We start from the raw sequence: 11,280 nt of genomic DNA, 5'->3' as shown, positions 1-11,280 counted from the left end.
GGGGGGGGGGTGCTGGCTATGCTGAAGTAACCATCTACTGGGAAATTCATCCACTGAGAATTTCCTATTAGCCTTCTGGCCATTTCAGCCCCCACCAATGCACATCGCCTATATTTCTATTGATTATTCTAGTTTATTATTATTATATATCTAATGTTTTAATTTATGTGTATTGGTACTTCTCCCGCATGTATGGCTGTGTGCTAGATCAGTGCCTAGTGCCCTCAAAAGCCAGGACATCCGGTCTCCTGGAACTGGAGTTTCAGACAGTTGTGAGCTGCCATGTGAGTGCTGGGAACTGAACCTGGGTCCTCTGCAAGAGCAGCCAGTACTCTAAGTTGCCAAACCATCTCTCCAGCCCCATTACCTCAGACTGTGCCCCAGGCAGCCCTCCTCACTGAGAACTTAACTCTTGGAGGGTAGGTAGTTAAGACAGGGATTCCTGACCCTGTGATTCTCCTGCCTCCACTTCCCGAGTCCTGGAGTTGGAACAGTGGAAAGCTTTATTTTCTGCAGGTTTGACACAGTGGTGTGCCTTCCTGACTTGTGGCTCTAGGCAGTGGGTTAGCTTCCTGTCTGTAGGTAATAGGATGGCTTTCTGTCTGGTATGTGTACACACTCTGTCTTACAAGCTGTTTAGAGTTCATTCCCAACCTGGAGTCCTGGCTACGAGGCGGAATCAGTGACAGGCCTGTCTCCTGGACAGCTGCTGCTCACCAGCATCCTTTGCACACGGCTGCTGTCCATTTGTACACCCATCATTCAATCTGTTTAGAGCTCAGTCCCAACCTACGAGCATTTTGGTTTGATTTGTTTTGCTTTCTCAGAAGGACTTAGATCTACATTAGCTTTGAGCCCTGTGACCACTGACCTTACTTGGAGCACTGCCCGGCACTGCTCTCCTCCTCATCACTAAGATGATGAAGGCTTGTACCTGCAGAGCGCCCAGCACTGGCTCAGGTTTCCAAACGGCAAGCAGTGGAGACATCTAGTGCAACTTGAGAAAGAGATGGGCCCTGCTGTCGAGCTGAGGGTCTGCCAACCCAATGGGACTGACAGGTGCCGAGCCACTTCTCCAGGACAGGACAGAAATTGAGTGAGAAGAGACCCTAGGAGTGACAGCTTATTGCTCATGCAACTTGGCAGCATTCTTGCTGAGATGGACCAGGACAGTCAGACACCAAGGCTACAAAGGAAGGTCCCGACGATTCGCCAGGGAGGTTAGACACTGAGGGCGGAACACCTTCTTGGCAGGAGTCTTTTCCAGGACTAGCCTCAGCATAACGAGGGCAGAGCCCAGGCTCTATGAGAGGCATAGCAGAAAGGGTTCTGAGGAGCCTGTGAACCCTATCCAACATCAGTCCAAGGACAGAATCTTTGTTCCCTCAAAAGAAACCCCACGGAGGCTCCCCATGTTTGCAGAGCACTTTGTGTATGGGATCTGATTCTCTGGGGTTTCTAGGTGCTACAGGAGCCCTCTCCTGGCCCTGAGGAGGGTAATTTGGTCTGCTGCTGGTGAGGCCTGTGGCCCGTGGAGAGGGAGGTGTCTTGTTCTGTAAGTGGGTGCCTTGGTCTTACCCAGGCCTCAAGCTCTGTGTGCCCTTCTCCCCACAGGCCATCAACACCCTTCTTTGACCTGTTACAACATCGGTACCAGCAGCTGTGGGTACAGGAACAGAAGGCCACTCAGCAAGCCATCAAAATGGAGAAGAAACAGAAGGTAGTTGTGCCTTCACTTCTGAGGGGCTGAAGCTTGGGGAGGAAGAGAAGAGTTAGCATTAGGGTATGTGGTTGAGGCAGGAGCGGGGGGCCTAGTCACATCTTGCATTGAAATTCAAATCTAGACCAGTCTCAGTGACACTTTCCTTCAGCTTGTACTTGCTCCTGGACTGTGTAAACGATGGCTGGACACCAGTCAGCAGGCCCTGTCACCTCTGAGCTTCGGCCCCAGTCACACTGACTCTTACATAGAGCCCATCCCCTGAATTTCTGCCTGACTTGCTACAGAGGAAACTAGGCCTCACTGCCACCCGCCTAGACAGCTGTGTGTCCCTCACGGGCTGGTGTGACAAGATAGAAAACCGTTTTACAGGGGTGGGTTAAAGAACACATTTTCTTAGACAGTATGAAAGTGTTTTGTTACTGAGTAACCTTCTCAGGAGTAACACAGCTTCTCATCCCGGGGTGGCAGGAGGCAGCATCCATCCTTATCCTACATCCTAGGCAGGTGTCTTAGTCAGGGTTTTACTGCTGCGAACAGACACCATGACCAAGGCAACAAGCCAGGTATGGGATCATGCACTCACCGTGCCTGCCCCTGGGGGTGGAGTCAGAAGGGTCAGGAGTTCAAAGTCAGCTTTACCTGTCATAGCATGAGGCCAGCCTGGGCTGTGGGAAAGATCCTCTGGGAAAGCAGAACAAGCCGAAACCAGTCTAACACGCACGCAGACCTCTGCTCTTGCAACAATCACAGACAACACCCACGTCTTGCTCAGCCTGCACTCCGGCTTCTGGGAGCTTTAACAGCAGGTCAGCATCTGCAGTTAGGATCTTAGATGGAAGATTTATGGAAAAACAGGTCCAGAGGAATGCAGGGGCAGAGATTGGGGAGGTAGCTCATTCAGTACGACGCACTCATTCAGGAAATCAGACACACACGGAGAGGCTAGAGGTCAACACTGAGCATCTTACTCAGTCACACTCCCCTTGCTTTTTGAGATAGTCTCTCTCTGAGCCGGGAACTCCCTGGTTCATAGAATGTCTGCCCAGCAAACCCAGGATCTGCCTGCCTCTACCTCCCCGAAGCTGAGGTTACAGACAAGTGCCACCACACCCAGCTTTCTATGTGAGTACTGGGCTTCGAACTGAGGTCTCCACATTTTCCTGGCAAGCACTTTACCCGCTGAACTGTCTCCATAGCATCCTGATCCAAGTCTTTGTAGGTATCATGCTGTCTTGCGTATGCCAGCAAAGCCACGAGGTACTGAGCCTTGTCTGAGCCAATCACAACTTACCAGGCTTGAAAGGATAATCAGTTTCCAAGGCCAAATCACCCACATCCCAGAGGAAGCCCGGCTCTGCCGCAAGCCTGCGTGCTGCCGAGGGGACCCTAGCTCTTGGACAGCGCTGATCCCTCATGAAGTTCTTGGTGACAATTGCCATGTAGTCAGCAGTGACCTTGAGCTGGCTACTCTACCCTAAGCATGAATGAGCAGCTCCTACAAGAACCATGCTGTCAGGCATCGGCAAACCCTTTCTAGTCAAGGAAATGAAGCATCGAACAGGCCCTAAGCCCAACTTGGCCACCTCTCTCTGCCCTGACTTAAAATCTTAGCCTTGTTTTAGAAGACAGAGTGAATATCCAACTTAAGGGCTTAGAAGTTACTCATAGACACCACATTAGCAGTATGGATGGCCTGACCATAGGAATCTGTAGAGACAAAGACTGCTTCCTTCATCTAGTTCTTAGTTGTCACACATGTCTGCTTACACCTAGGTCACTTTAGGTCTGGTCCTAGGGTTCTGCACTTTTGGCCTAAACCAGTTGGAAGAATTCTAGGAACAGGGAGAAGGGCATTTTATAGCTTGGGCTTATATGCAACAAATGGTGCCTAAAAGATTTCTAGAAACCTGTAGAATTCACATGTAGGCCTGCCAAGGTTCATCCCCTAGCCTATCCCATGACCTGTCCCTAGGGAACTGCCACAACAAAGACTGTAGGAAGCAAGGCAGTAAAGGAGCAAAGGAGCAGGCTGAGGAGGCCATCGGAGAGAGGTGGGGACCCACTGGATACCTGCGCCTCTCTACCCAGCCCTCACTACTCCAGATATGGCTCCAGCATCTGTAACTCCAAGATCAAGGTGCCTGCAGGACTAATTTCCCCTGAGGTCTCACTCCTTGGCTGCAGACAGACACCCTCTACTGTGTCCTCACATGTTGGGATAGAACCCTTATCACCCACCCGATGTTCTACAGACTGTAGTTGTGTTGAATTGAAACCCACTCTTGACTCCATTTAACCTCAAGTACCCTCATGAGCCCCATCTCCACAGTCACTCGGGGGTTAGGGCAGTACCATTTGAGTTTGGAAGGGACACATCTCAATCCTGGACAGACACCATGAACTACAAGACTGACTGTAAACCTGCTGGTATCTGTTAGTGGGGATCAAACTCAGAAGAAATGGGCTTCCCCACCTTTGAAGCCCATGAGAGACCTCTCAGGCTCTAGCTATGCTCAAGTTCCCTCACCCCAAAGATGCCCACCATCTTTCCTCCTTCCTCCTGGACAGGCCATCACCATGGGGCAGTGACCCCAGGGTTCCCTGTGAACCACAGAAGCTGTGTTAGTTAGTTTTAGGGTAGAAGGTAGAGATTCTCAAATAGCTGCTGCTCTATGGTCAAACCAGAAACCAAAGTGTCTTAGTCAGGGTTCTATTGCTGTGACGAAACACGATGACCAAAAGCAAGTTGGGGAGGAAAGGGTTTATTTGACTTACATTTCCAGATCAGCACCCATTATTGGAGGACTTCGGGGCAAGAACTCACACAGGGCTGGAACCTGGAGCAGGAGCCGATGCAGAGGCCATGGAGGGATGCTGCTTACTGGCTTGCTTCCCCTGGCTTGCTCAGCCTGCCTTCTTTAGAACTCAGTTGGTGGGGAGTGGCTCTTGTGCACTGTATATTCAGTTACTGATTTCTGTGCCCAGAGATCTGGTTAGAGTCCAGATGTTAGCATTGTCATGATTATTGAACATTGATCAATGTTGTGTATAGAATGGTCTCCGGTTATCTCTGATTGGTTAAAGAGCTGACCAGCCTATGGCTGAGCAGAGGAGATAGGAAGGCTGGACTTCCGATCCCAGCCAGGGGGCCCAGGGAGAGAGAGAAGTAAGGAAAGCGCCATGCAGAGGGAAGGTAGAGAGGCCATGTGGGGTGGCCAGGGGGATTCGCCATGCGTTTGCAGTGAGAGAGCAGACATGAGGACACACATGGATAGAGTGAGCCAGGGCAAGGCTCAGATTAAAGGTAAAGGACCATGTGGCTGGGAAGTAGATAGCTCAGAGGGTCAGAATAGCTCAGAATCTGCCCAGCCTAGGCTTAAAGCTTGTTGCTAAGCTTACTAGGTCTTTGTGTCAATTATTTGGGAGCTAGAATGGGACCAGATAAGGCTCTCAGGCTTAAATTACAGACTACACCCAGGGCCACCAGCCCACAGTGGGCTGGGCCCTCCCCTACTGATCACTAATTGAGAAAATGTCTTACAGTTGGATCTCATGGAGGCATTTCCCCAACTGAGGCTCCTTCCGGTCTGATGACTCCAGCTTGTGTCAAGTTGATACACAAAGCCAGCCAGTACCCAAAGCAACCATGAACAGTACACAGGGGTAGGGCCAGGGGTCAGTGCTGTGAGATGGCCCTGAAGAAAGATCAAGCTGGAGGGAAGGGACCCTCAAGATTGTCAGCCCACAATCCTAGCCCCTACTCCAGGGCCCCATGGTCACTGCCCTGGTGTGTTAGCTGTATTGTTGATATGACATGCATGACAGAATAACTTAAAGAGGGAGGGACGTCTTTGGGCTCCGTGTTTGAAGATAGGTCAGTCATAGCTGAGAAGGCTTGGAGGCAGGAGTTACGTTGTATCAATCAGGAAGTGGGAAGAGAATGGATGTCTCTGCTCAACTCTCTCCTTTTTCCCATTGGTCCAGGACCCCAGGCTGTGTGTGCTCACATTCAGTGTGTGTCTTCCCTCCTCACTTAGCCCTGTCTAGAAACTCCTCCACAGACTGCTCAGAGGGGTCGTTTCCATGGCGACTCTAAGGCCTCTAGGTAGCAGGGCGAGCATCTCAGCACTGCCTTTCTGACCTGCAGGTGATCCTGGGGAAGCTGTATGAGACGAGGAGCAGTCAGCTGAGGAAGTACAAGCCTCCCGTGAAGCTGGATGCTCTCTGGCACATGCCTCACTTCAAGGAGGTCAGTAGCCCCTGCAGCCACCTTTCCGCACCAAAGCTGGGGCTAGCTGATGCTCACCGGTCTCAGAGTTCCGTGGGTTTCTGACCACCAATGGTGGCAGAGGGCATCTAGGGACTTTCCTTCTATCCAGGTTCTGAGTCCACTTAGCTCATCAGAAATTCTAATTTTTTAAACATGTGTGTAGTATGCGATTGGCGAGGGGCAGTAGTGTGCACACGTATGTATACGTATGTGAGTGCAGATGTTCACTATGGAAACAGCTTTGGGCGTCACCCCTGTCCTTTACCGGAATCCAGGTGGACCCCCCCCTGTTCGTTCTTGTACGGAAGCTTAGGTGGCTTAAACTTCTGCGCATTTTCCTGTCTGTACTTCCAATCTCACTATAGGTATGCTGGGACTGCAGAGGCAGGCTGTGGCAGCTGACATCATGTGGCTTGACTCTTGATAAGCACCCATGGACAAGCTGCTGGCGTTGACCTGTTTTATAGACAGGAAACATGGAGAGTGCTGGGAAGAGGCGGAACCTTGGGAAATCCCAGGTCATCTCAGCACAGAGCTGGGATGGCTGGCTACCTAGAAGCAGAGGCTGTCTGTGTAGAGAGCATCACTCTAGTGATGGGACCAAATGTATCTTGTATGGGGAAGATGCACCCAGATGGGAAATAAGCTTGTGCCCTCGCTGCTAATCTACCTGAATGATGGTACCAGTTGAGAGGCAAGAAATGACTCCCTAAGTGGGGCATCTGAATAAAGGGGAGTTGGGATACAGGGGCCAGGCTGCTCTCTGGCTTTAGAGTGGACCTTGTTCTTTCACCATGTGACCCTGTAACACCCAGGGAGTCATGATCAGCAATTCTTAGCAAGACAAGGACACTGTGGGGTGGGCCAGGGTAGCATTACAGACTAAGGGAAACAGGAGGGCTGGAACTGCAGGTCTAGAACAAGAGAGGCTGCATAGGCAGGCTGTGTGCAGCCAACCCAGGCAGAAGGAGACTTTCTTGAAGGTCATGAGGGACACCTCTGGCCCTATCAAGACAGCTGCACCAGCAATATTCCCAGGCAGCCGGCCCGGCTGTGCTGCCTGACACTGTGAGTTAGACAGTGACAGGACCGCTGCCTTCCTGAGCCTAATGCACTTGAACAAGCTGCTGAGCTTCCACGGGAACACGGCTGGGCCACGCTGGATGTGGCCTCTTGTGTCTTGCCCAAGTGGCCTCCATCGACAGATGTCAGTGACCATGTGCCCTGCTGCCCGTCAGCCTAGGCCTCTGCTGGGCTCACAACAAATGTCACAGAAAGAACATGACTGAACACTGATCAGGAGGTGGCGGGAGTCACTGCCACACTGCCACCTCTTAGCACCTGTCAGCGCGAAGTCTCAACAGCAAAACCTCCCTCTGGTTTCTCCATCTCTCTGTGTCCCGCACGATCTCTCTTCTTGCCTTCAGTTGGTCACCACCTCTCCTGAGGTCTCTCTCTCTGCCCATACCCTCACCACTACCCCCACCCCACCCCTGCCACAGATCTCATTTTCTCCTTGGCTCTCTTTTCTATTATGCATGTGACCAAGCACATGCAAGCATCTCGGTGACATTGCCAGAGGGACACCAGGGCCCCCGGCTCCCATGGGCACAAGATGCCTTCCAGGTGGCCTCTATTTTTACAGTAGCTGGCCCTGATAGAAGCTTGGGGGTAGAAATGACTCAGTGCTTCTGTTTGGAAGCGAGGGGGTTTGTCTCAGAGTCTGGGGACTTCTGCTACTCATTAGGACTTCTGAGATACCATTAGAAGCAGTTACCCAGCAATGACAACTCTTTCTGGTGGCAGGCATCATGTGTGGTTAATGTGGTGTAGAGAATGCCATTTTATCCTCAGAACGAACATCCCAACCCAGCCTTGCAGGCGAAGAGAGTCCAGTGCTGCGTCAGCCTCTCTGGAGTGGCTAGCCTGGAACCTTGCATAGCACTTTTCTTGCCCACGCTGGTAACACACTAACCATTTGAGACAGAGGAGCAAGGCCAAATCCCAAGTCTTTCCTGTGTGTCTTCCAAGGGCACCTCTGGGATCACCCGCTGTACAGGCCCTGGAACGCAGCATGTGTGCTAGGTTCTTTGAGGAGGACCGCTCAGGTACATTTCTGTACATTAGAGAGCCTCAGGCCTCTGAGAGCTGCCATTATCTTAACTGAGCCTGCAGCACAAACTCGGTGTTGGAAGCACAATTTGTATGTGTCAGTACACCAGTATGGATACTGAAGGCAGAGCTGCCTTAATCTTGGGGTTCCTGAGACTCCTTTCTGTCTCTGAAGGACCTCTATCAGGCACTTCCTCATCGCCAAGGGGTGCCCGAGGCCTCAAAGCTTCCCTTTGAAGGGCTTAGCATCTTCAGTCAGGTGATTAACTAGACAGTCTTTCATCTTCCTCAGTAATGCATAAGTCCACAAGAACCAGGCCCTAGCCATGTCCTCAGAGCTAAGCGGGGCACCTGGCACAGAGGAGGCGGTGAGTCACCCTGCAGTGAATGGATAAATGAAAGAGTAACCAGAGCATAGTGGCCGGAGAGTTTCAAAGCCTCTCACGGACACAATGAAAGCCTCACACAGATGCCCAGCACGGCCGTGTCCCTGCCGCCAAGCAGGGGCTGTGCTCAGAAGGCATGCCGGGCCCAGGTCACGCTGCTGTCGTTTCATGGTACAGGAAGCCCCAGAGGGGTCTTTGTCTGGGTCGCATGTCACTGCTGATCTGCCGCCCCTATCCTGGCCCCATTATGATGGGAAAATGCATTTCCAAAAAAGTTGAACCTGTCACAGTGATGGATAACCTAAGCAGACCCTCCCTGCTCAAGAACAGATGTGGAGGCTGAACTCTGTCAGAAATAATTAAACACCTTTCACATGGAAAAGCGGCAGGCAGGCTCGGGCGTCCAGCCTGGGCCGGGTCAATGTGTCAGACAGGCTGCTCTCTGCTCCCTATCAGCCTGTTACAAGGGGGTCTGGGGAGAGCCCGAGGCCAAGGAAGGCAGTGGCACATCCTTGTAGTGGGCCTCGCAGGCAGGGCCTCCAGTGGCCCTGGCTTCCTTCTAGTCTTTGTGTCCTGCAGTTGGCAGGCAGTAGCAGTACCGGGTGGACAGTTACCCATTATCTGATATGGATGTTCATTATGTGAGGGCCTCGTTGAGAGGCTGGGAGTGTGGAGCTTCAGTCTCTACATCCAAAAAGAAAAGTAGGCTCAGGGGCTGGAGAAATAGCTCAGCGGTTAAGAGCACTGACTGCTCCTCCAGAGGCCCCGAGTTCAATTCCCAGCAACCACATGATGGCTCACAGCCATCTGTAATGGGATCTGATGCCCTCTTCTGGTGTGTCTGAAGACAGTGACAGTGTACGCATATAAACAAGCAAACAAATAAATAGACAAGACAAGACAAGACAAGAAAGAAGAAAGTAGGCCTGTGAGGCCTATTCTGGATCGAGACTCCATGGTTTCCTCTTACATGGCCATGGAGCTATGTGGGAGGCAGAGCAAGAACTCTTGGAAATAAAAGACCCCACACTATTAGGAGAATAACTCAGACTCTCTGGGTCCTCATATGGAGGGTATGAAGTCATCATCTCCCACCCCTAAGGGAGAGCCACCAGGCTGACCCTTTCTACTCCCAGTAGCAGGGGGACTCTTGTTCTGTCTGTAGTGTCTGCAGGGTCCCCTGGGGACCTCAGCGGGTGATAGAGGCCAGTGTGGCAAGGAGGTCGGAACAGCCCGTGCGTGCAAGGCAGTGTACCCTGGGGACCTCAGAGGATGACAGAGGCCAGTGTGCAAGGAGGTCGGAACAGCCTGTGTGTGCAAGAGAGCATCCAGCATCAGGTGTGGCAAGGAGGTAGGAACAGCCCGTGTGTGCAAGAGAGCATCCAGCATCAGGTGTGGCAAGGAAGTAGGAACAGCCTGTGTGTGCAAAGAGCATCCATCATCAGTCAATCAAATGGTGATGGCATCCTGCTCTGCCCAATGGCTTTGCCTATCTAAGAGCCACATCCTTTTCTATAAAAATGTGCTAATGAAGTTCTCTGGTAGGGCACATTTGTGCAGAATTAAGCAGAGCTCCTGGTTCACAGTAAGCTGAAGATGGAGGTAATTGTCCATCCATCCATCCATCCATTATTCATCCATCCATCCATCATCCATCTATCCTATCCACCATCATTCATCTATCCATCATTCATCCATCATCCATTCATCCATCCATCTATCCATCAATCCATCCATCATCCATCCATTATCAATCTATCCATCCATCATCAATCTATCTATCCATCATTCATCCATCCATCCATCATCCATCATCCATCCATCTATCATCCATCCATCTATCCATCTATTATCCATCCATCATCAATCTATCCATCCACCATCTATCTATCCATCCATCCATCCATCATTCATCTATCCATCATCCATCCATCATCTAACCACCCACCATCCATCCATCATCAATCTATCCATCCACCATCCATCCATCGTCCATCCATCCATCTATCATCCATTTATCTATTATCCATCCATCCATCCGCCATCCATCCATCCATGCATTCACCTATCATTTACTCATCTGTTTGCTCATTCATTCAAAAATTTCCTCCTTGCCGGGCTGTGATGGCGCATGCCTTTAATCCCAGAACTTGGGAGGCAGAGACAGGCGGATTTCTGAGTTCAAGGCCAGCCTGGTCTACAGAGTGAGTTCCAGGACAGCCAGGGCTACACAGAGAAACCCTGTCTCTAAAACAAACAAACAAACAAAAAATTTCCTCCTTGAACACCTCCATGGCAGATTCTCTAATCTGAGAATATGGTGATGAACAAGCCAGAATGAGTTTGGCCACCCTGCAGCCATTGAATTAGTGCGACATGGACAGAGAAGTCACAGACTGACAATGGGATGATATATAGGTGGTGGGGGAAGTTTGGAGAAGTATTGTCCTCAGTGACAGAGCAATCCCACATTTGGGAGGTAGTAACAATTCCTATAGTTGTAATTCCTACAATTGTATCATCTAGGCATCTGCACACATAACACACACACCATACACATCACATACACTTAAACCACACACATCACACCACAAACCTATACCATACACATCATACCACATACCTATACCATACACATCACACCACATACCTATACCATACACATCACACCACATACCTATACCACATATCACATACACACACACTTATTCCACACACATCACACACACACATACACCACATATACACACATACTCTTATACCATACACATCACACCACACATATCACA

The 11,280-nt window shown here is 50.7% G+C and overlaps 1 protein-coding gene across 1 annotated transcript in view; it reads left to right on the top strand.

Annotated features, from left to right (window-relative positions):
- The window catches only part of Cfap77 (cilia and flagella associated protein 77), a 121,185-nt gene that overhangs the window by 88,304 nt on the left and 21,601 nt on the right, over positions 1-11,280 (top strand). Inside the window, exons 4-5 of the mRNA XM_021195104.1 lie at positions 1,615-1,720; positions 5,871-5,972. Coding sequence (XP_021050763.1) covers positions 1,615-1,720; positions 5,871-5,972 — 208 coding nt within the window. The remainder of the gene's footprint in view (positions 1-1,614; positions 1,721-5,870; positions 5,973-11,280) is intronic.

Source organism: Mus pahari, chromosome 3, assembly GCF_900095145.1.
Source record: "Mus pahari chromosome 3, PAHARI_EIJ_v1.1, whole genome shotgun sequence".
Classification (NCBI taxonomy): Eukaryota; Metazoa; Chordata; class Mammalia; order Rodentia; family Muridae; genus Mus; species Mus pahari.
This window is presented reverse-complemented; position numbering and strand designations above follow the sequence as displayed.